Raw genomic sequence first — 26,506 nt, forward strand, 5'->3', positions numbered from 1 at the left:
ACATACTAACCCTTTCATAGGTGTCCCATACGATACACAGAATTTCTTGATTTTAATAAGGCTGTAAATAAGAAATTGTCTAGCACCTTTTGTCTGAAAACCTATAAGAATTTTAAAATATTAAATAACACTCTCAAAACCTCTGTGAAGTAGGCAAGTAATATCCCAATTTTAAAGATGTGGAAACTGAAGTAAACAGAGTAAATGCTTCTCATTGAGTCAGTAGTGGAGCCAAGAATAGAACCCCAATCATCTGATTCCCAGTTCAGTGTATTAACCCCAGAACAGTCCTACATTTCACTGGAACTTCTTGCAGTGCTTAAGTTTCTGTTGAAACTAAGAGATGCAGATGCTTGTGAAAATTTTAAGAATAAGCAAATAATAAATTAAACAAACTCTTTCAAACTTCAGTTTTGAGTTCAATTTCAGTTTGGGAAATGTTCTTCCATTTTTAGTTAGCTGAGATTTTGTTCATACTTCATATCTTAGCGTTTAAATGAGGGCAATTTCGGAATGGTAGGACTAACGTAAAACAATGCAGAAATGTGTAGATTTTTGAGAGATGCTCAACAATCCATTTGAGATTGGTTTGGGGTTCTATTTCTGTGCACTTCAGTTTCTCTGAGAGAGAAACATATCACTGCATTGATATAATTGTATGCTATGGATAAAACCTGTTTTAAAAGGAATTAGTAAAAAACAAAATGGGACTCTTGAGTTGGTTTTATGAAAAAGCCATCTCCAGCACCGTATCAAAGACTGACACTCACACACATGAACTTCACAAGGAGCAATTGCTGACACTTTAATTTGTGGTAGAAGCTTTGAGTTCATAGTACTTGATATCTAAAGGGTTAACTACTGTAGTGAGGGCAAAGTAGTTATTTTGGAAGCGTTTCATGGCTGTTTAAGGGTAAGTTAAACCTTTACAAGGCTGCATGCTGATAAAACAGACAGAATGATGTGTCCCTGAGCATAAATCTCTGCTTCCTCCTGTGAAACTAAGTACTCATTGACCACTGCAGAATTCGAAATGATTCCATCTGTCACTTTTTAAACAGCAAATAAATCTTCATGCTATTAGTTTTCCTGTGATGTGGCAGCTGTTGTTTTCAATATGGGTAAACAATAAATGAGGTTCTTGATATATACTAATCCAGTAAGAACAAATTAGCCTGTGTCACATCAGCCAGGGGGGAGGAGGCGGGAGCTGCTTATACATTAGACAGTTTGTTTCATTTACATATATCATTGGTATTAGAAATGAAGAGAAAAAAATACCAAAAAAAGTTCATCTTTTACAGGTATGAGTTAAAACTATATTATCCAAATTCTGTGCTAAAATTGAAAGTCACATTGACTTCAATGGGAGTGGTGCGTAAATACAAATCTGAGAGCTGGGTTCACTCTTGGTTGTTTGTTTGTATTGTGGTAGCACTTAGAGACCCCAGCCCCACTGGGCTACGTCCTGTTCAGCAGGTGTGGGTGTATCCAGTTTCTTTTTTCATGTTTCCCTTAACTGTGTTGCCCATCAGCTTTAATCGTGGCCACATTTCAGGCAGCATCAACATTCCATTTGGCTCAGCATTCACCACGGAAGGAGAGCTCGTCCAGTGCCCTGCTACTGCCACGCTCCAGAGCTTCAAAGGAAGAGTTGTTGTGATTGTAGGACATGTGGTGAAGAACACGGCTTCTGTAAGTTTATAGCTATAACATATACTAACTCTAAATACATTTATGGAGGATAAGTCCATCAGTGGCTACTAACCAAGGTGGGCAGGGATGGTGTCCCTAGCCTCTGTTTGCCAGAGTCTGGGAGTGGGCGGCAGGGGATGGATCACTTGGTGCTTACCTGTTCTGTTCATTCCCTCTGGGGCACCTGGCATTGGCCACTGTTGGAAGACAGGACACTGAGCTAGATGGACCTTTGGTCTGACCCAGTATGGCCTTTCTTAAATAATGTCCAGGGTCTGAATGTTAATTTTCAGGCACCAAAAAATAAATATCCCTGTCTGTTACTTGGGAAATTGATGCCAAACACACGTTTTGGGAAGCCCTGATTTGTGTAGGGTGGTTTGGTGGTTTTTTTGCCTCTTTCCAGTTAAAGAGAAAAGGATTTGTATTTCTTTTAAACATTCAGTGTCTGGAAAATGTCAGTGTTTGATGAAAAGGGATTGCTAAAAAAGAGGTAATTGTCTCACAGCTTTAAAAAGTGCATTTTCAAAATGGCCAGTTTCTGAATTTGTAATAGAGAGAGCTAGTTTTGTGAAATGGCTTGGTCTTCTTGCCATCTGTGTAGAATTATAAAATGGAACATCCATGAAAAGGGGGAATAAAGAAGAACGGTTTCAAGTCTAAAGAAAATGAAAAATTATACCCAGCCAGGAAGAATACTGGCACTTACTGATCAGGCTTTCAATATTCTGGGCATCCTTGGGTCAGTCTGCCCCAAGCGCTAAGGAGAAAAAGGCACATCCCTTTAAATATGCTGCTGTCGCTGACAGTGGTGAAGTGTCTCTGTTCTTCTTTGAGTGCTTGCTCATATGGATTCCAATTAGGTGTCGGAGAATTTTTACCCTAGCAACACCTGGTGGGTCAGCTGTGGAGCCCCCTGGAGTGGCGCCTTCATGGTGCTCGATATATACCGCAGCCGACCCAGCGCCCCCTCAGTTCCTTCTTACCACCCGTGACGGTCGTTGGAACTGTGGAGTCCTGCTTCGCTGTTCTCCACTCTCCCTAGCGTATGCCTAATAGTTGATAGTTATAGTTTAGTTGGTTTACTTAGTGTTAGTGGGGTTGGGGGGTCTTTCCCCTCCTCCCCAATTCTTCTCTTGGGCTCATGCCAAGGCTCCGGGATTCAAGACCTGCAGTTCCTGCTCTAAGCCCATGCCAACAGGCGACCCCCATGCCTCTCTTGCCTGAAGTGTCTGGGGGAGTCACTTCAGGCAAGAGAAGTGCAGGATCTGCAAAGGGTTTTGACCCAGACTAAGGAGGAGTGGGACTTTCGTTTAAAGCTGCTCCTCATGGAGGCAGCTCTTAGCCCTCAGCCTCCTGCGGCGCGCCAAGATCTGGCACCGCACCCCGGCACCGCAACCGACATCATCGTCCCAGCACTGCTCCCATTCTCCTGGCCAGAAGCGACACCGGAAAATGATGGCCCACCTCCACAGAGACCAGCCTCCCTGGAACTGCCCATGGAGACGCATCCCACAGGGGAGGCATCTAGGGGCACAGCTTACGGCTTCAGCACCGTTGACTCCGGCCCCGAGGGGAGAGCCGTTGAGTCTGGTATCCCTGGACTCCCCGACACGCAGCGTGGTTAAGGTCCAGTTGCTGTCTACCCCGGATACTTTTGCAGCTGCAAGGGATCTTATTGCCATGATGGCATCGACATCCCCTCAGCTACATGCCAAGGCACCAGTGCCTGTATGTGCGGCACTGTCCCGGGGCAAGCTGGCCCTAATCCACCCATCGGCACCATCAGTCAAGCTGCGGCAACGATCCCGTTCTCAACATCGTTCCTGCTCCCGCCACCACTCGCAGTCCCGGCGCCGCTCTCCTTGGCGGCGCCGGTTGTACTCGCGACACCGCTCCGACTCCCATCGCCAGTCCCGGTACCGCTCTGCCCACCGGTCGTCATCGAGGAGCAGATCCCGGACCTGACGCCGCTCTCGTCCGGTCATCCTTGGCGGCGCCGGTTGTACTCGCGGCACGGCTCCGACTCCCGTTGCCAGTCCCGGTACCGCTCTGCCCAGCAGTCGTCGTCGAGGAGCAGATCCCGGACCTGACGCCGCTCTCGTCTGGTCATCATCTGGGCCCAGATCCAGGTGCCGTTCCAGGTCCCGGCGCCGCTCCCCAGCATCGCGGCACCATTCCCCATCGCCTCGTCGACATGACCCAGTGCAGATCTGCTCGGCTCCACCGTGGCCCTCACGTTCTGCTTCTTGTTCTTCGGTCACATTTCTCAGACCGTCGCCATTTGGATCATAGCCGTCTAGAGTCAGGGGCTGGGCCTTGGCAGGCGCAGGAGCAGGGTCCCGCTCAAGGGCCCATTCTGGCCATTCTGGATGCCCTGGGCGTACCACCAGGCCCAGGGTGCTCCATCTGGGGCTTCTCGATCAGCCCCGTCTGAGCCACGAGTGCCAGAGGCTACCGTCAGTCAGCCCACCCCGGTGGGCATGGAGACTGTGGCGGCTTTTCTCCCCGCTGCAGGATCTTCTCCAACACCGATTCCTAGTCCGGGCCCTGAGGTCGCTGGCACAGGACAGCCGGCCCCGGCTCCGCAAGGGGATGAGGCGGTGGCAGGCGCTACAGTCTCGGGTCCCCCTCCAATAGACCTCCGTGCCCACCAGGACCTCCTGCACAGGGTGGCATGGAATATGAACCTGCAGGCGGAGGAGGTGATAGAGGTGGAGGACCCTGTGGTGGATATTCTGTCTGCGGAAGCTCCATCAAGGGTGGCCCTACCCCTTATTCGGACCATCCAAACCACCACCAGGACAATCTGGCAGACTGCTAAGGGAGTGGAGCGGAAAATACTTTGTCCCCTCGAAGGGGTATGATTATCTGTTCAACCACCCACAGCCCTGTTCGCTGTGAACGAACAAAAAAGAACGGCATGGCCAGCAGGCCCCAGCGCCCAAATCAAAGGATGCCAAGCACCTTGATTTATTTGGGCGCAAAGTTTATTCCTCAGGGGGACTTCAGCTCAGGATCGCTAATCAGCAGGCGCTCCTGAGTCGTTACAATTTTAACTCCTGGAACTCCATGCTGAAGTTTAAGGAGTTAGTACCTCCAGAGTCCAGAGAAGAGTTTGGGGCTTTGGCGGAAGACGGCAAAACAGTGGCACGGACCTCCTTGCAGGCCTCGCTGTATGCTGCGGACTCCGCCGCACGTACTTACACCTCATCGCGATCCCTGAGGACAATCTCCTGGCTGCAAGCCTCCGGCCTGCTACCGGAACTTCAGCAAACACTGCAGGACCTCCCCTTTGATGGAGAGGGCCTGTTTTCGGAAAAGACCCATTCAAGGCTACAAAGCCTTAAGGACTCAAGGGCGATAATGAAGTCCCTGGGCATGCACACACCGGCTACCCAGCGGAAATCCTTCAAACCCCAGCAGCCGCAACAACGCTCCTATCCTCCTCCTCGGCTGAGTCAGGATTTCTATAGGAGGCGGGGGCATAATGGCAGGAGGAAGCCCTCCAACCCCCAGTCTGGGCAAGGCCAGGGTCCGTCCAAGTCTTTGTCGGGCTCAAAACAGGCCTTTTGAAAGGATGCCCGAGGACGGTGTACCGGACTTTGTTCAGGATCCTACCCCATCTTTCTTGAATTGTTTATCCCATTTCCACCATGCTTGGTCTCACATAATCACAGACTGTTGGGTCCTCTGCACGGCGGAAGTGGGATACTTTCTCCAATTTTCTTTCTCCCTGTCCCTCTTCAGGGACCCTTCTCACGAGGAACTCCTTATTCAGGAGGTTCAGATGCTCCTCGCCATGGGGGCGATCGAGGAGGTTCTGAGGGAGCTAAGGGGCAGTAGGTTTTACTCTCAATACTTCCTAATCCCCAAGGCAAAGGGTGGGCTTTGGCCCATTCTGGACCTGCGTGGACTCAACAAGTTCATGGTAAAGTTGAAGTTCCGCGTGGTCTTCTTGGGCACCATTATACCTTCCCTGGAGACTGGTACGCAACCCTCAACATGAAGAACGCGTATTTCCACATAGCGATTCATCCGGCACACAGACGCCTCCTCCGCTTTGTGGTCAACCACAAACACTATCAGTTCACGGCCCTTCCCTTCGGTTTCTCCACGGCCCCCCGAGTGTTCACCAAATGTATGGCAGTCGTGGCGGCCTTCCTTTGTTGACGGCGGGAGCAGATATACCCTTACCTCGACGACTGGCTTATCCGGGGACGCACCAGAGAACAGGTGCAGTCCCACCTCTGCTTGGTCACGGACACGTTTAGTCGGTTAGGCCTCCTTCTCAACGTGGCAAAGTTGACACTAGAACCGACCCAGAGAATAGAATTCATTGGGGTAGTTCTGGACTCCGTGCTGGCACGAGCCCTCCTGCCGGACGCTCATTTCCAGGCTATAGTGGGCCTTGTCCGGAGCCTTCAGAGCTTCCCAACCTTGTCGGCAATGCGTCTTCTCAGCCACATGACTTTCTGCACATACATGACCAGGCACGCCAGACTTCGACTCCGCCCGTTACAAGCCTGGCTAGCATCAGTGTATCGCCCAGGTTGAGACAGCCTGAACTTGATGGTCACTGTCCTGGAGCAGGTCCTGGCCTCCCTCCGCTGGTGGTAAATCCCCGGATGGTATGTGAACGAGTCCCTTTTCGCAGCCCACAGCCCTCCTTGTTCCTGGTCACGGATGCGTCAGCCCTGGGATGGGGTGCCCACCTCAGGGACATTCAGACGCAGGGCCTATGGCCCCCGTCCGTGCTCTCCCTTCATATCAACGTCCGGGAGCTGATGGCAGTGCGCCTTGCCTGTCAAGCCTTCCAGGAGTGGCTGCAGGGTCATTGTGTGGCGGTCCTCACAGACAACACCATGGCCATGTTCTACATCAACAAACAAGGGTGGGGCCCGTTCCTCCCCCCTCTGTCAGGAAGCCGTTCGACTGTGAGAATTCTGCATAGCCCACTCCATTCACCTGGTGGTGTCCTTTCTACCCGGGGTCCAGAACTCGCTGGTGAACCACCTGAGCAGGTCCTTCCACTCCCATGAGTGGTCGCTTCGACCAGATGTCATCCACCCGATCTTCCAAAGGTGGGGGTTTCCTCAGGTCGACCTGTTTGCCTCCCTCAGCAATCGGAAATGCCCGGCTTTCTGCTCCCTCCAAGGCCGTTCCCCGGGCTCTCTCACAGATGCCTTCCTGCTCCTGTGAATGAGTCGACTATTTTACGCCTTTCCCCCGTTCCCCCTTGTGCACAAGGTCCTGCTCAAAGTGCGCAGGGACAGGGCGCGAGTGATTCTGGTGGCTCCGGCGTGGCCCAGACAGCATTTGTACACCATGCTATTGGAGCTCTCTGTGGACGCTCCAGTCCCATTGCCTCTTCTTCCAGACCTGATTACTCAGGATCACGGTCGCCTCTGCCATCCCGACCTATGATCTCTCCACCTCACAGCATGGATGCTGTGTGGCTAAACCCTTCAGAACTTCTCTGTTCAGAATCTGTACAGCAAGTACTGATGGGCAGCAGGAAGCCCTCCATTCGGGCCACATATACGGCTAAGTGGTTTTCGTGCTGGTGCACTCAGCACAACACGCCACCTCTCCAGGCGTCTGTGCCTCTCATTTTGGAGTATCTCTTGGACCTAAAACAGCAGGGCCTGGTGGCATCCTCTGTCAGAGTTCACCTTGCGGCCATCTCGGCTTTTCACCCGGGTGCAAATGGCTGCTCTGTCTTCACCAGTCCCATGGTTGGCAGGTTCAACAGCCAGGTTCGACAGCCAGTCCCCACATGGGACCTTAACCTAGTCCTCTCCAGACTTATGGGGCCCCCGTTCGAGCTGCTGGCCACCTGCTCCCTCCTCTACCTCTCCTTGTCGCTATCACGTCGGTATGGCCTGTCTCTGAGCTCAGAGCCCTTACCTCTGAACTACCCTACACGATCTTCCATAAAGATAAGTTGCAGCTTCGGCCTCACCTGGCCTTTCTTCCCAAGGTAGTATTGGCCTTCCATATCAGCCAGGACATTTTTCTCCCGTTTTTTAATCCAAAATCACATGCCAGTCGCCAGAAACAGCGGCTGCACTCCCTCGATGTCCGTAGGGCCCTTGCCTTCTACATTACATTGAGCGTACGAAGCCGTTCAGGAAGACGACCCAGCTCTTCGTTGCAGTGGTGTACCGGATGAAAGGCCGCCCGGTCTCCTCTCAGCAGATCTCTTCATGGATCGCGTCCTGCATCTGCGCTCGCTATGATCTGGCCGGTGTACTGACCCTGCCCCTCCCTGCTCACTCCACAAGGGCCCAGGCCTCGTCAGTGGCTTTTCTGGCCCAGGTGCCGATCCAGGAGATCTGCAGAGCACAGCATGGTCCTCGGTACACACTTTTGCTTCGCACTATGCTATCGTCTGGCACGCCAGAAACGATGTGGCGTTTGGTAGAGCAGTCCTACAATCCACGGTGCTTCACTCTGACCCCACTGCCTTGGTAAGGCTTGGGAGTCACCTAATTGGAATCGATATGAGCAAGCACTCGAAGAAGAAAAAACGGTTACTCACCTTTGTAACTGTTGTTCTTCGAGATGTGTTGCTCATATCCATTCCAAACCCGCCCACCTTCCCCTCTGTTGGAGTAGCCGGCAAGAAGGAACTGAGGAGGCGCTGGGTCGACTGGGGTATATATCGAGCGCCACTTCAGGGGGCTCCACAGCTGACCCACTGGGTGGTGCTAGGGTAAAAATTCTTCGACAGCCGTGCACGCAGATGAGCAACACATCTCGAAGAACATCAGTTACAAAGGTGAGTAACCATTTTTTTTAAGCATGTGGAGGCAGTCGTCAGACTTGCCTCTTTATTTCTGTGGCTGGACGTTAATGACTTTACAAGCCAATGAGGAGTGGAAGTGCTTCTCTTGACATTTTTCTTCTGAAGGGAAATTAAATTGGAAACTTTCCTTTTGTTAGTAAAGGTCTTTGACAAATTATCTTACCTCTCAAAATTCCTTTCTGGGAAACAGTATAACTTAATTTCATCAAAATCTCTAAGTCTGTGCCCTTAGAAAGGACATGAGTTAAAGACCTGATAGGGAAGATTAGAATGCTGTGAACTACCGGTGACTCTTCATATGGCTAATAGCAACAGAATGCATCTGTTTTTTGGATTTGTTTGAAGCACTTCACTATATCCCTAAAGGAGGGGGAATATAAATAGAAATGTCCGTGTTGGTCACTTACAGAATAAATTCAGTGATAAATATCTATTCACTTGGATGGTACCAAACAGAGGTAATATGTGGGCTGACTATGCAGCAGATCTAGAATAGTCTCAGATCGGTAAGTATTTTGGCATGTGCAGTTATATGCATTAGAACTGAGTAAGTCTATGATAAATATTTCAATGTGAAAATCAATTTAAATAATCACAATAGCTCACTAAATGACTGAATACATAAATCCTTCCCCAGAGGAACAAGTGCAAAATGCATAAAATGTTAAATGCCAAGTGGAGATGATTTAATGGATGTTTTAAGTATTTGATGGTGGGTTACGCAGCAGCTTTCAACAATTACATTTTAAACCACTAAACATCATCATCTATCTTAATAAGAGCTTTACCATTCAACGACTTCCTGGGAAAAGGGGACAGAGAAGAAAAAATGCCCTGGTGTATCAATGATGAGTCTCATTATTGAAGACATCCCACACATTTGTAAATCAGTTCTCAGCAGTTGTCTTGAAGGATCATTTTTGGAAACACTTTATTTGAAACATAAAAGCAACATGGGTACTAATTAAACAATAGATCAAAGAAAAAACTGAGCAAACTACCAATGGGAGTTGTCTTAAGTAAAGACTGAGTAAAGACTTAAGGATTTGGCCTCTCCACCAGTCATCTGTCTGAAGGGTCCTGTACTTCCCTTTTTGCATGATGTGATGCCACTTTGTATACTACCCAGAGTCACCTTGGCCGCCTTGCTGCCATATCAGATTTCAAACTCAAGTTTTTATTTATTGTCCACTCTGCCCTAGGCAGGGCTTGAAAAATTTACCCCACCCCTACTAGACTGAGAACTAAACCCACTAACCAGCATGAAAGGTACCTGTGCTACCCCATCCCCAAAGACATGCGCTCTGCAATCTAAGGAAACAGTGTTTGTGGTTATCTGTAACATTGTCAATAATCTATTTAATATATTTTGAAAAATGTAACTTTGTTCATATTGATTTTGTTTTATGATTCTTGATAACCTTACTGCTTCCCATGGAGTTCTTAAAAGCAACAGAGAAACTGACCAAAGAAAAGGATTTTCATAAAATACTTGCACTGACCAATATCTTTGCCCCACAAATCAATCAAGTACTGGAACCTCACTTGTAGAGACTCATTAAAACTATCTCTATTAGCTCTTTATGGCTGGTACATGTATCAGATTGCCTCTGCTCAGAAGGTTCATAAATCCATAGCATGTGTTTCTGCATCTCTCTATAAAAACATGGCAATACCAACTTCATTCAATTCAAATGTTTGAAGATGTATTTCACCACGTTGAAATTGGGGGCATGGGACTGGACTTGTCCAAAATAGTAGCTATTATTTTGTTGTTTAACTAGCTCATTGTTCCATGTTCAAGTCACTAATATGAAAAACAGCAAATAAAAGTGTAAAACCAAACAAAATTTGAATGAAAAGTTGTAATAAGCTCTTAATTTTTAAGTGTCAAGTGGCAAACTATTCCAAGTAAAAATGAATTGGCCACTAATTGTTTAATCCTTTGATGTGAGCACCTACAGTTTTTGTTAGTGCCTAATCCAAAAAAGGCTCTAAAATGATCAGGTAGTTTAGATGTATTGATTAAATATATACAGGACAGAAGGAATGGATATGAAAAATGCTGCTGAACAATGTGACTGAATAACTGTAATTAGAAAGTGGAAGATCTCATTTTAATTTTTTTAATATCTTGCTTTATATCAGTACAATGCATCCAAAGTTGACTGTCTCTGAATAGATTTCTTCCTTTTCTATTTGCATCCTTTGTTCTTGGTTTAGCTTCCCCATGATGAAACACTTAGACTGGCTTTAGAAAGTGCTTTCTTTCCATATAGACAAAAACATTGCTTTCAGCAGGAGAAGCAGGAACACAGCAATGGTAAAGAAACTAGTTCTGTTTTGGCTTCATTTAAACACTTCCGTAGGCCAGGATTAAGCCATGCTAAATCCTACTTGTCAATAACCCCTTAATTTAACTCACCCTAAAGATTAAACAAATAGGTTGGCTGATGTATGAGAGCCTGACTGAATGTGCTATTAGCATGGAGAGAAATTGAGGTTGAAGCTGAGTGTAGTTTAATGCAATGCACTGAGTTCTGGCCCCCTGGAATGTTTGTGGCCTTGAGGATGGCTGTAATTTGATGTCCGTTTTGCAACTTCTGGGTGAATACTGAGCCTTCCTTAATGGCCAAATAATGGCCTATATCTAGGAACAGCAGGAAACCACTAAGAAAAAAGGATGATGGGAGAGAGTTAAACAGTCTGAATTGAGACTGAGCAAACAACCTTTAAATGACTGAAATGACAATGCCTTACACTCTCATGCTAATTAATGTCCTAAACATCCCCTCCCTACATTTGTACATGGGAAATGGACTCTTAAATTCCAGCATGGATACTGGATAACTGAAGTGGAGCGTATAATGGTTAAGCTGATTTTGGATATGCACAACAGCAGCTCTTGCTTAATTTGTGGCTGATGGAATTTCAATGCATATTTAAATCATTGATCAAAGTTTGAGAGTCAGTGAGCTAAAGATGGATCAGTGGTTTTAGTCACAGAAATGTGGCGAGGGGCTAGTTTTGTGGGAAGGAGTGCACCATTTATTTACCCAAAAATATCAATTCTGATGCATTACCTGTGGGTGGGTGTTTATTTTTAACGAAGTCCTGCTTTTATCTGTGTTACAGCCAGGTTGACTGTAGTTAGAAGAGATCAAGTGACTTGACCAATGTCAGAGAGTGAGTTAGTGGCTTAGCCTTAATAATGACATACACTACTACCTGGACTGGTGTTCTTGGAGAAAGTTTACCATTTTCCTGACTTGCCCAGATTATTTAATGCATTTCTTATTTTTAGTTAAATATTTAATTGGAAAAAATGTTTTCAGACCATTTTTGCCCTGATAGTAATACTACAGATTATACTAGCCTAGCCCTGTAATCTTCAATCACCAGCCGATCATTTCTCAGCAGTGAAGCAATCTCTTTAACAAGAAGGCAGATTTAGTATAGTAATGTTCTTAATCTGTTGTTGATAATAATTAGACCTTACCTTTTTCTTACTGTGGGAAAATATTGTTGGATAGAACGCTGGGAATAGTGTAGGATCTCACTATGGCTGGTGAGTCATGGTGTTTGAACTTTTGATTGTTACATTGATTATTTTGACCTGGTAAAGTCATTGCTTTATTATTAATCCATTATGTAGATCATTTTTTAAATTCCTCTTGCAAGCTGTTGTACCATAATACTGTAATAATTCTCCTCAGTCAGGAGTAGCTATGAGATAAGATCTATGAATTATCTCCAAAGCAAAGACAAATAATCTGGGTTTTGTATAGGTCTTCTTGCCTCTTTACAAAGCACAAAGAAAGATTTAAGTTCAACCTCTCTTTAGTATGACCTATTCCTGGCCCAAGAAAATGTCTTTTACCTTATGAAAATGACATATTGTCTGAGTCTGCATGGTGAAGCTTTCACATGGGAACCTTTCCTTTTGCTTTAAAAAAAAAAGTGAGGTGGGGAGGAAATAGGTAGCAACTAAAAACAGATTATTTTATGGCATTGAGAGACAATTATCAGAGTGCATTTTTGCTGGCTACATTCTTTATATGACTGAAGACAGAGTGTTGCATAGTACTGTTCGATAATTGCTTGCCACACTTCTGAAAATCAACAAAGTTTAAAACATAAGCATCTAGCTGTTACATTTAAATTTTAAAATAATTATTTTTAAATAATTAAATCACATTTAAAATCGATGTTCAAGTCAGCAGGTAAGGTAGTCAGTGTATAATTACCAATGTTAATGAATGTTCTTGTTCCTAATTATCTTAGTACTGCACTAAAGACGTTGCATTGTGTATTTAAAGTATTGAATTTCGTACTGAAAAGTTTGATGGTTTTGATTATATGGAGGCTGGGGATTTTCAAAGGAACCTAAGGGTGTTAAGTGCCCAACTTCCACTGAATTGCAATGGGATTTTGATGCCTAACTCCTTTACGCTCTCTTGAAAACCCCAGCCAAAGAGGCTAGTCTCCGCAGGGTAAAGGTTGGTGCTACTTTCCTGTTTATAAACCCATATTTTGATACATGAACACCCTACTAACTTAATTAAAAAACAAACAGAAATCCCTGAACTTTCACATGGGTAAAATATTAACCAAGGGTCCTATTTTTTTTTTAAACACCGAGAGCCAGATTTACAAGTGTATTTAAGTGCCTTAATATGCAAGTAGGCACCTAGCTGGATTTACAAAAGTGCCTAAGCATCTTAGGGTACGTCTACACTTTGAGCTGGAGATGTCAGTTCCAGCTTGAAGAGACCTATCTGCACTAGCTATGATCCTATTAGCTTGCTAAATGTAGAATGTAGCCGGGCACCGTGAGTGATAGGGGAGGGACTAGCTGCCCTGAGGGCATATCTATCCAAGACACTAGGTACACACTCAAGATGGCTGGCCCCTCATGTCATTTACACCACCTCTGGTTTTAGCTGTCTCCTCGAGTTGGAGGTGTAAATTCCAGCTGAATGTGTAGACATACCCGTCGGCACCTATCTGCATATTGCCGCACCTAAATACCCTTGTAAATCTGGCCCTGGGGCAAATACATAATAAAATGTGCATGGTCCCAGTGCAAACATGATAAAAGTCCATATGATTCCCAGTGGACATTTTATGAAGTTGAGAAAAAGAGAGCTGCTGTCATCACTAGTCTACACTTCCAAACGCCACAGGATCACAGGAGAGTGATACAGGGCTGTAAGCCAGGAGGTCATCCTGAGTTGTTATCTAACCCCTACAACTGGCCTTAATTACTTTGTACTTACAGTTTGCAGTACTACACAGACATTATTTAGTTAGGCCTTACATTGCCCCTAGTAAGTAGGTTAAAAAAATAAAGTTAAAAAAGAAACAGATTCAGGAGAAGTTTCACGCTGTTCCTTTGCCAGCTCATAAATCAAAAGCAGCCCATCCCAGAAACCTCAAATGTGTATTATTTTGTTATCTTTGATGAGGTTAATGCCTCTGACAGTTATTAGAAAGTTTGGGTTATTTAAGGAGGAGTTTGATCTGTCTATCTGTTTTATTACACTTAGCTGTTTCTGGTTCTAGGAGGCACTAATGGGGAGTTGTGGAGCCGTCACGTTTACCTTCCCAGAAATTCCCATGAATTTTGGGGGAAACACTGACATGAGGGAAGAGAGCTTGGTGCTTCACCTCCCCCGAGCCCTATTTGAAGGCATGAAAGATGGATGGGGCTGAGCCAGTAGTTTGATCTGGAGATGCCATGCTTGAAGGGTTCCTTCAGAGATGTCAACCTTGCAGGTTGTTTTGGAACTGGGAAGCTCCATTTGGGCCTTGCCTTCCACTATCCATATGGTCCAGAAAAAGGAGACTTGAGTTACTACATGATCTCTGGGCAGGACCTTTAAGCCCTGGATGGGCTGTCTCTGAGCAATTTTTAAACATTTTTAAACAAATAAAGCAATTCTTAGGCAAAAAAAGAAAATAGCTGAAGTTAAAATTATACCAACATACGTCTGACTTTTGGGCTGAACTAAACTTCTTGGAAATCCTGGATGACTAAGGGCCTTTTAAAAATAAAATAATAATAATAATAATAATAATAAAAAACACCCACCCACTTTATCATCAATTGATAATTTTCTGTTGAATCCTAAAATGGTATTTTCCCCCATTATTGTTTCATAGCCCACTCAGCCATATTGATGTGGGGAGTTAGATTTCACGGAAGTGCTTTGGTTGGTACAAATTAGCTGTGTTATAAGAACAGTCTCAGGAATTAGGTTACTTTTCACTTTCAGCTGTTCTCAGGAATGTTTGTGTTTGCTATTGCATTTTCACATTCCTAAATTGAAGATTCAACGCTTAGGTCAGCGCCATTCTCTTTCATGTACGTTGGTGCTCATATAACCTCATCTGATTCCAGATAATAGCTGTCCATCTATGTAGATGAATGGGATAGTTTCAAATTCTTGTGTGTAGCACCTTTCACTTATCACTTTGTAGCTGAAGTTATGGAATGGAAAGTGTACCTTCTTCAGTATGCAAAGAATTCTTCCTTGATCTTGTTAGAACAATAAGTGCATTTTTAACATACTGTGTGTTTACAGCTAAAGTTTTACCTTAACTCCTTCCCTTTCTTCCTTTTCAGTATATGGTGCTGTTTTAATAGTTATCAAGTAACAGTGCCTAGCTAATTGTTTTCTTTTAATGTGTCCATCACCTGAATCTCAGAGTGCAATGGCATTTATCTGGAGTGTCTTGACAGCAATAGGTCAAAGCAAACTGCAGAACTTAATGTGCGGAGCAGGATTCACATGGCCAGTTCGTGCATGGTAAGCTGGTGTGCACCCTGTCTTGAACTCACTAAGTCTCCAGGTAGACAAGCCCTTAGTATTAGAAGTAGTTGAACTAAAAATACCTTCTCTGAATCAGTGAGATTCAGTGTCTGCCTAATTTCTTTGCTTAGTTCATGTCTACTCTCCTTTACTAGAATCAAGGGCAACCTACTGGTTCTGTTTTACAGTAAAACAGCCTGCAGTCCCCCAGCTGAAGCTTTTGTAATGTATGTTTACAAAGCAATAGAAAGAAATGAACATTTGAGGAATCTTGTAACAATCTACAGGTAGTACAAAGTTTGGATGAGAGAGATCTCTAATGTGAGTATCTCATTGCCTTCTGATTCTTTGTATGGCTTTGCTTCCTTGTACTGATTATTGGTCACAGCATTCTTTCACTTAGTATTCTGGTACAGTATGCTATTCCTCCTTCCTTCCCCACGCACCCTTTCATTTTCCCTTGCCACAGGAATGTATGTGAAAGCGAGAAATTTAAACATTACCCTGATGGCCAGCCTGCAGAGAGTTGGGAACTGACTGCAATCCATTATGGCTCAAACTGCATTCTGTCACAGAAATCTTCACTATATATATTCTGAAATCATGATGCATCTAGTGTAATACAACTGGTACCCTTGAAAGCTGTGTGGTTGAGTGCTTTGAGTAGTCTGGTATAAACACAGTTTGATAAATGAGCCATAGGGGCATCTAAGGTTCCCAGTTAAACCATGGAGATCATTATGGCTCCTGATACATGATGGTACTTAAATGATGGAAAGAAGGGTCAAACCTACTGTGTATATTTGTATGTAGAGCTGCTGAAATATGGCATCCAACACTAGGTTAAAAAGAATTTGCTTCAACTATGCTTATGCCTCTTTTTGAGTATTTGAGTAAAGGAGTTTTATTCACAAGAATGCTTAAATATTAAATATTTGCAGGCTCAGTAGTTCACATTGAAAAGGGCATATTTTATGTGGAATTAATTGGTGCTTAACCCAGAAAAGGGGCAGGGTTCCCAAATCCGTCCCCAGAAACCTGGGATGGTAGTGGTTAAACAAGCCATTCAAAGATCTCCATGCACCCTCCACACTCTCAAATATTTGCTGTGAACGTGACATGAGGAAATTAAATTTAACTCTGCATGCAGCTAGTAAATTTCATAGCGCCCTAACATTTTTGGAATAATGTCTTGAGCAAAGCCTATGTGACCCAGAAAAGAGAGAGATTCAATTTTTCTGGTATTTCTTAGTATTCCCTAATCCCATTTATCTGCTGCCTCTCTTTGAGAGACTTAAAGCCCTCTTCATGAAGTTACACTTCTCCAATCAAGGAATAAAAACAATGCCATTCAACTTTTGTTGTTCAATGATGTGGAAGTAGAGCAAGGCCTGACAGGGATTGGAAGGGGATTTCAATGCAAACAGTCTCTTCTGTGAGCAAGAGTCAGGCTAGCTGTAACCCTAATAACGCGAGACTTGTAGAAGCGAGAATTGAGATAATAAAGTATCTGACTTTGCTGCACCCAACCAAAAGAATGAGAACTCTGTTTTTCTCTGACAATGACAAATAAACACAACTCTAATTTTGAATATTAACTAGTGAATTCTTGCAAATAACTGTTTTATCTGTCCATAATAGATAAAAAATGTAAATCTGAGTAATTGATACATTTGAGGAAACCATGATCTGTTTGTGAAGATTGAGTTTTATAAGAACGGGGGCGGGGGACACAAGAATTGTACGTGTTACAAGGATCGTTGGAATGGAGATTTGAATAATGCTTGCATCATTTTAAAAAAAGTTTTACAGGTTATTCCAAACTAAGCATCCCCAGTTTTTGGCTTCTGTGCTCACAGTTCTCTGTAAATCAGGTCACTTTTATTTAGTTGCAAAATAAACTGTTTAGGTGCCTAACTTTAGGCCCCTAGTTTGATAGTTTGTCAAAGTATTTGAAAAAGAAAATATGAGCCCATACACAATGGTTAATGTGGTAGAATGACACAATGGTCTGAGGACATGGGGGAGACTAATTTTTAGTATTCTGAAATTAGAGTTTCTGCTGCTGACACCATAGAAGAAATCTATTGGTGGCTCAGAAGGTCACACTACTTCATAGTATTTGTATGTCAGGAATTTTACTCTTTAGACTGTTAATTCTTAGTCAGTGTTTGACCAACATTAATTTTCTCTTTGTGTTGTTTATTTTCTCATGTATTTAAAGTTTTACTACGTGATGTTTGTACATAACTGTTAGGTTGTGAAAAAGGCTTGAAGTTGATGTAAATATTTGAAATAATCTTTCCTCCCCTTTCCCTCAAGCAGTACACATGCCAGAAATAACCCTTTCACCTTTGTTGATAATGCAAGCTGCATACAGTGTACCTTGGCAGGATAAGATTCCAGGTGGCATTAGAACATTTTTCTGTACAATTCAATCTCCAATCTTATAATGAATGTGGTGTGGGATGCACAAGCTCCTTTTCTTTTCTCTCTGGCCGACTTGCCTATCTGCAAGAAGCAGGTACCAATGCATACAAGAAGAGAAATATAAAAAGTTAATATTTTAATTAGGGAGACTGAAGGAAGTTTTAGATAATGCCAACAAAACACTTCTAAATATAATCTAATGCTGAATCCTACAGCTGTTTCCCCTTTCAGGACACAACATACCAATAACAGAACGTGAAATTGGCAGTGTCCTCTCTCCCCCCTCCGTAATCAGACCAGGTAGTTGTTAAATTAGGGTCAAACCCTGGCACACTCCAGCTCTGCAGCATGAAGCCATCTGATGCTGTGCAGCACAAAGGGCTGCAGAGTTCTCTTGGTGTGCTGGGATTAGGAATGAGAGAGGGAGCTTGTATGGCAGCCAGGTAGCTCCCTCATAGTAATGTCTGTGCCCCTCTCCTCCAGTTGTCACCCACAACGTTGAGGGTGCTGGGGATGACATCCAGGGAAGACAGTACATCTCCAGTCTCCCAGAAGAAGAGGATGGGTTCTCTCTGACTGCTGGAGATTAAATGAGATAGGTTGAACAGCACCTAAAGCAAGCTCCTGGTTGACCACTCTATAATGGTATAGTCTGGCAGAGCAAACACTTCCCTTTATGCTTATCAGGAGTTGAAAAACACATGCACGGTCATTCAAAATTCTGTGTGTGTATGTGTGTGTTTTACTTTAAATACTACTTAAGGATTATGGTCCCTGCTCTCCCCTGTGGCAGTACTGGAAGAGTTACTACTGTCCTAGAGTTGCAATAACCTCCACGGGCAAAACATGGAATAATGGGGACAATGGACCACAGAGAGCAGTTAGGGTGTGGGAATGTCACTGTCTAAGTCCCCAACCTGAAAGATTCTGTACCTTGCTCTGGCAGACGGAATACAAAGCCTCTCTATCACCTTTCTACACTGGGAACAACTGTCCTCCGTTGGCTGACTTATGAGGAGCTTGATTACATGCAGGTAGAAGTCTAATACATGTATTACTCCTGTCTGACTGAGCTATGATTTAGGCTTTGACCAGGGTGTCCTTTTTCTGGCCAGACCTACTACCAGCTGACAGTATACACATGACAGTGAGGTGGTTGACGTGATCTAGCTCAGGGGTCGGCAACCTTTCAGAAGTGGTGTGCCAAGTCTTCATTTATTCACTCGAATTTAAGGTTTCGCGTGCCAGTAATACACTTTAATGTTTTTAGAAGGTCTCTGTCTATAATATATAACTAAACTATTGTTGTATGTAAAGTAAATAAGGTTTTTAAATTGTTTAAGAAGCTTCATTTAAAATTAAATTAAAATGCAGATCTTATCAGTTTAGTGTGATCCTTGCCCTTGCTTTTCCTTGCTGAGTTTTCCAATGTCTGGCACGTATTTGGATAGTTTAAGCTGCACACAGGCTTCTGAGAGATCAGTTGTTAACCGGCTCTGAGAGGGACAGAGGACAGATTTCATGTGTGAAAATACCTGTTCATACAGGTATGTGGATCCAAATGCCTAAAGCATTGCAAATGGAATTTTCTTCAAACAGTTAAATTTCACTGGCAGGGACGTCCAGCAGATCACAATAGAGGGCCCATGATCTCTCTCGGTAGCTTTAAGTGCACTCCGCAGATCTCCAATCTTTGATGCCCACAATTCTGAGCTTTTTAATGGAATAAGCTGCATTTTGAAATCTTCAACACCCATCCACTTAAATACAGACAAATCCAAGTCACTTTCATTGAACTTTTCAGGTTTAATTAGAAAAGTAAGTATTGGGCCAAATCGCTGGAAATCTTGAAATCTGTCAGAAAATTCTGATTCCAGTTCTTGCATGTACATTCCAATCTCATCGACACTGACAGTGCAACATGTTGATAGCTCTTTTATGTGTTAGAAGTAGCAGAAAGTTGAAGTTCGAATATCCCAAGAAAAAACTGCTAGTTTTACAACAAATGCCATCCAGATTTCATAAAGATCCAGAACCATTTGCCCTGCACCCTGGAGACACAGGTTGAGTTTGTTTAGGTGAGCGGTGATGTCAGTTAGAAACATGAGCTTACACAGCTATTTGTCATCATCCAGTTTGGGGTAATTTTGTCCTTTTTCCGATAAAAAGGCCTTGATTGCATCAAAACAGTTTACAAAGTGCACCAAAACCTTGCCGCGACTTAGCCACCAAATGTTGCTGTGAAGTGAAATGAACAGACATCTAACTTTGCTTTCTTAGGAGCTGACATTTTGTCAAATGTACCCCTCAACTTACAGTGGGGAAAAAAATCTCAACAGACGGCATGCACAACATCAAACGCAAATGTGCTGTTCCACATGACGTGATAGTGATGTAGGCAGCAAATCAGGACTTAAAAATATCCCAGTACAGTGGTGCTGGAACAATTTTTAAGGTGGGGGTGCTGAGCTGCAGTGGGCCACAGCTGGGGATGGCTGCAGAGCCCCAGGCCGGGGGCCAGGACCCCAGGATGGCAGCAGAGCGCCTGGGACTGGTGGCCGGGACTCAGGCAATGTGAGTGCCACTCAGAATCATCTCGAGTGCCGCCTTTGGCACGTGTGCCATAGGTTGCTGACCCCTGATCTAGCTGCTTCAGTTTATGATCGTGATGATATTGTCCTAGGTGTTTGTCCCTGGTGGTCTTTGATAAGTCCTGTCAATGGATTTCTTTGAGTTTCCTGATGAATGGTCTCTACAGTTCTCCCAAATGCTTCCTGTGACCCCTTCAGCCTCTCCCCCAGAACAAGCACATACTCTCTTACTTAATTTTTCATTAGAATCAGTGCCTCCTTCTCAAAGTCCTGTCACTCTTTACTTGCAAGAGCTCTTACTCTGCCACTTTGTCCCCATCTCACTGTTAGTTTTCCTGTCCTGCCTCTCTCCTAACTATTTGGATACTTGCTTCTCCTCGCTCTACAATATCACTCCTCTCCTCAGACCACCCAGCTAGCAGACTCTCTTTCTCTGTTTCTCTGATGGTCTCCCCACTCCAACTGCTGTTTCCGAGTTGTCACAGGCCTCTCCAGTCTGATTGCCGTGGAGCTCCCTCAGCACACCAGCAGGATTTACATGGGCCATTTGTCAAATATGCAACGAAAGCTCATTTCTAACTATACCCTGGTTACTGGGGCATGGCAAAAGTACTGTGTAGCACAAGATGTATGATGTACAAATCCTAAATGAGAAGCAATTATGTGTGCTAAATCCCTATTTATAGTTAAAATTTAAAATATTAATAGACACTGTATGTAGCTTTTGAAGAGTTATTAATGCGTAAAATGTGATAGATATATGATGTAGGTATGATGAGGTATAGATATGACATGAGATAAATATATGTCATTAAGAACGTATGGTAATTTTTCCAGCATATTGTTGATGAATATAGCACAGTACTTCTTTTTTTTAAAAAGAAACACATTCATATATCATCCATATACGTGTTTGTGTGTAGTTAGTGACTGTAAAGATAGCGGGGGAGTCTGAATATGCCTCAGTAATAGTTCAATGCATATCGCAAGCAGCTCTGGTTCAGAGAGCTTTCCATGGATGCATGGTATTTATTCCTCTGTTGCAAGCTGGCATCACTTGGCAGTTACATATCCCATCTTGCTTAATAGCCTGTAATGGGTTTTTTTTTTTTTTTTTTTTTTTAATCCTTTGAATCTTCCATTGACTGACAGAAGCCAATGAGGAAGGAGAAAGACACACCAATGTAACTTACCTTTGGTCTTCCGTAGGGTAGTACCTCCATGAGACATGACCCTGGGAATTCCCTGACTGTGATCAGCTGTGACCCCTTATATTGTCTGAACAAGTCTTCAGTGATCACAGATCATGTGCTGAATTCTCACTCCCTATTCAAGTCTAACCTGAATCACTTGGACAGAAATGCAATAACTTTGTTTGACATACAGATGTACAAAAATGAAATATGTGCATATTTAAAATGCCTTTACAGCAAGGATGTCATAAAACTCATTACAAGGTGAAAATTCCAGCTGGGGAAGAAGTTTAATACTTTGCTACTATTAATTGTTGTTGTTTGTCGCCCTTAAAGGAAATGCCCCTGTCTTTCTGTTTTAGGATTGAGCAGGTAACGTTGAACCACATCATCTTAAGCCTTGGTAGCTATTGTAGTGTCATGGTCATTTAAATGGGAAGTAGACAAAAAAATTCTTCCAGCCACGGTTTACTGTGCCAAACTCAGTTCACGTGGTGGCACTTGAATGGAAGCTATTGCCCTGTTGGAGTTGGTAATTTAGTTGGCTGCACAGAAGTAATTCTTAGTACTTTATACTTCCTGTGAGTTGTGCAAATGGATAGTAATTGATGATAAATCAGGAAGGAAACAAACGTTGTACAGACTTTTTAAATTGTGGGGGTGGGAGATGGCTGTTTGGTTGGGAAATTGAATGTCAAGGTAAAGCACTGATTGTAATGACAGATGCTGGGAATTGGATGGCTATGGAGAATTTTATCTCCTCTTTTACACCACTAGAAGATGGTCCCTCTGGATCAGATGTTAAGGAATCCTAATAGCGATGGGTGAGGAAACTGGACCTGCAGATGCCAGTACAATACATCATCTGTAAAGAGAATTCAGAGCTACCAATGTGACACTTTTCACGACCACCAAATTCAATGCAATGCATACAAACAAATCATTATGGGCTTCTATGCCATAGTAGTTAGTAGGAAAGCAATTCTGTTGTGGGGTTCACAGATGAATGCAGATATTATATGGGGATATTATTAAGGTTATCCTCTGTTTCACTTTGCTTTCTTAGCTCAGAAAAAGGAGTACAATACACAGCATACTAACGATGTGTATCTGTTTCAGTTTGCAGCTCATCTAGTGCAAATCAAATATCCAAGAGTCTGCATTCTGGATGGAGGCATAAACAAGATCAAGCCAACTGGTCTTCTGACAGTTCCTTCTCCACAGATATAAGCAACTACAAATTTTGAGAGAATTTAAAGTTAAAGGGTTCTGTCGACTGTGTGTGAGCATCATAAACCGTAAGGGCATTATGACATCTGCGGTATACAAGAAATCCAAATGATCAGTGTCTTTCCATGTGGATCTGGAGTGAAGGAGCTTTGATTTTATCATTTGACATGGAACTTCAGTTGGACTGGATGAAAAATGTGAAGCCTTAAATCTTGCAAGGGACTTCCTTCAGCAGCAATGAAATCTGCATCAAGCATTGTCAGGTTCCAGTATAAAAGCAGTGTAGCTAAGGTAAATATTTAGGGTCTATACATATTTCAGCAAAACAGGAGAAACCATTGCCAGAGAGATCACAGTTGCATTAAATAGATTATTTTTGAGAAATATTTTAGAGCGTGAACATTGAAAGTAATAGGCTGAAATTGTATCACACACATCTTACTACAAATAACATTTTTCCCTATCAAATCTTTAAAGAATAAATGCTGCATTTAGTGATCCACTTTTGTTCTGGGCAGCTGTTTTCTAATCTGGACAGGAAATGAAAATAAATAAATCCCAAACTGGAAATCAATGTTCAGAGTGCTGCTGAATATATCCAAATATATACCTTCTTTTAGAGAATTGTTCATTCAGCTTTCATTTACTCTTTGTTATTACTGTAGCTGTTTCATAGTAGGCCTCATCATGTGCAAATAATTTCCCGAAACATGAGAAAAATAATAGTGGTCCATATTTGAAACACTTATAAAGAAAAAAAGCAGTTCTGTTTTTTCACACCATAGGACTCCCCAACCTTTCATAGAAATTTACATTCTAATTGAAGGTGGAAAAGGTGTATTGGGTGATCTACTTTATTCCACCTGCCAATGTAGTCACTTTTTGAAGGACCACTTCTTGAGTCTGAACTTTAAAATTGACACACTGAGACAGCAATAATATCTCTAAAATATAATATATCCCAGTGCTGCAGTTGAGTGAAAGCAAGTACCACAAGTGGGATGAGATGGTTTTGGGTAAAGAGAGTTTGGAAATGACCTTTTTTTGCAATCAGAAGCCAAGAGTGTCGAAAACAGAGATAGGAGCAGGAAATGGGGTCTGTCTGCTGCCAAGGAGCTAAAAAGGAGGGTGACTTTATTTTTTGTTATGTTGTTTTGGCTTTATTTGTGTGAAGCTCACTTTTTTGGATATGGTGAAAAATACCTGAATTCTATACCTCACAATTCTAGCTTAACCCCAGGTTAGCCCCAGCTTTGCTATGGTTCCAAAAATTCATTTTTCTAAGTAAATTTTTAAAAAAAACCCTCTAAAAATATACAATAATCTATATCTTCCGGTACATCACTGATAAAAGTATAATATTTTTAATCCAAAAAGATGCGATGCAGGCTGTAGGCTCCCTAAATCAATGGCATTAAAATAAATGTATTGTGCTCTAATGCCCTGAGAGCAAGAGCCAGTGAGGGAGAGCTGATGTTTAAAGGGAAAAAACTTTGAGATGGTACTAAGAATATTCCTTTAACTTTAAAATAAGAAAACTTTCTTATGCATTCTTCAGGGTATTATCTGCTTTTAAAATGTGGTTGTAGATATTAAAGTAGCTTGTAAAATAAAAAGCATTAAAGATTTGTTAGTGTGAGCAGATGGGAGTTTGTCATTTGAGTTGACACAGTGTTCCTTTTTTTTAGAGTGGTCCATGAAATATAAAGGTTTACAATAAAAGTACAGTGTTAGTATACAAGGACTTACTCTGGAAAAAGTGACTAAAACTAGTGCTTGCCCTAGTTTGGGAATTCATGTGATGATTTAGTTTTAACTTTGCAAATAGAGCATTGCAGCAGCTCAGTATATTTACATTTTTCTTTCCTTATGTCATAAAAGATTAATTTCCAATATTAAGCCATTTGAAGAAAGGCTAAACACAGACCATGTGGTCTTCTGTAGATCGCCGACAAGATTATCTCATAACTCCTTACACTGAAACTGTGGAAGATCAGCGTCATAGAGGGAGCTGTTCCACCAGAGCATTGGATCTGGACTGCTCAATGAGCAGGTTTTATTCTGAAGATGATTCAGAGGCTCACTTGTGGCACACCATTAGCAATTCTTGATACCACCAAGTGACTGTGATCTTAGTAGCCCTACATACTGCATTATTCTTCATACTGGAAATATATGTCAAGAAAAAAAAATTATTCTGACACCCTTTGTCTGAGGAGTGCTCTAACTTATGGTAGAGACTACACAATGGCAGTGCTTTATATATGTGACAAGGTGGTGGCACATTGTCTGGTCCCACGTGAACAAGGAGTTGACCACAACTCAGTGTCTCCCTCCATTTATACAGGTGCTCAGAAGGATGGGTGGCAAAGGGGAGAGAATTCCTTTTGGAAGGTAGGGCTCCACGACTAGTATCATCTAGGACTCATCTGAACCTTAAGCTCTAGGAAGTTTTCCCTGTTTCTTTTTCCAGGTACGTTAACTTAAGTTTTAGAACAAGAAAGCAAATTACTTTTTGAGGAAATAGCTCACAGCCCCTGTGTTTTCTTCTGTTGACTCATTCAACTAGTTTACGATCTTTGAAATGTAAAACATTTATTGACAATTTTCTATGTTAAAAATGAGATCAAGTTGAATTAACTAATAATTACAACCTTTGTAATCTCTTCTATACAGGGCAAGTTGTTGAAAAGAGGCTCAATTAAGGGGGTGGTGTTGGGTGATAGTTTGCGTTGCAAGTTCTTGTTTATAATAAATCTTTACGTGGACAGGAGTCACAAAAAAAGAAACGTGCAAGACCAGAAAATGCACAGAATCATTGAGCAACATCTAATTACAGTGAAGCAATTAGAAATGTGTTATGCCATTTACATTAACACTTGCATAACTTAAACCGGACCAGATTGAGTTGCTAATGTGTAGCACTACTTATTACTTTGTTATTGACATTTTAAAAGGATGAATAGAAGGAATGAGGATGTAGAAAACTTCAGACTTTTAAAGAAAGGAATTGCACCTCATTTCTAGACTCCACTTTTATTGGTGTGTCTCAGATATGTTTTTGTTACAACTAAAAGGCACCACCACGCACAATGGGTCTTGTCAGTCTGAAAACTCTGCATGAAAATCTTTGTGTGTCTGGATTCTGTTGTTATGCCAGTTCCAACACTCAGTGACAATTTGATTTTTATCTTTTCCTCTTAGAAGTGTGAGATTCTTGCAATTGTTTGGTAACTTGTTCTCGCTACAAAATTCTGTTTTTATGCTATCTAGTTTAAAGGAGAAAAGTAGACCTGTGTTTTGGTCATTGATATTCTCACACTACCTCTATTCCACCAGCTCCAGCACTGCTGGGAAGTCCTGCTGTTGGCATGGAGGTATGCCAGACTGCCAGGATGTCCAATGAAAGCATAGAAAGAAGACATCAGCTGTGCCCTTCTTCTAGCAATCCCATTCCCCCTTGGCCTTTACAGGCCATTATGTAATTGCTGTTCTGCCAGTACATTCTCGACAGCCCCAGTACCCAGCCCAGCACTGTCCTCTGATATTTTCATTATGTTCTTCTTCCAAAGGTTTTTCTGGCACCCAAAGGTATTTGTGTAGTGAGTTTTTTGGGCAAAGGCAGTTAGTTCTCACATCCTTGATCTCCCTCCTGCCTTTATGCTTGGCAGGGCCCTTCCTTTCTGGCTATAACTTTGTCCCTTCCTCAACCTCATTCCTCTGATTCCAGAGCAAGTTCTC

General features: G+C 42.9%; 1 protein-coding gene across 1 annotated transcript in view; it reads left to right on the forward strand.

Moving 5' to 3' along the window:
- Positions 1-22,765, forward strand: part of TBCK (TBC1 domain containing kinase) — a 188,490-nt gene extending 165,725 nt beyond the window's left edge. The window contains exons 25-26 of the mRNA XM_065404906.1: positions 1,536-1,695; positions 22,655-22,765. Of these exons, the coding sequence (XP_065260978.1) occupies positions 1,536-1,695; positions 22,655-22,765 (271 nt within the window). The remainder of the gene's footprint in view (positions 1-1,535; positions 1,696-22,654) is intronic.
- The last annotated feature ends 3,741 nt before the right edge of the window (positions 22,766-26,506 follow it).

This window comes from Emys orbicularis, chromosome 5 (genome assembly GCF_028017835.1).
Source record: "Emys orbicularis isolate rEmyOrb1 chromosome 5, rEmyOrb1.hap1, whole genome shotgun sequence".
NCBI classification, from domain to species: Eukaryota; Metazoa; Chordata; order Testudines; family Emydidae; genus Emys; species Emys orbicularis.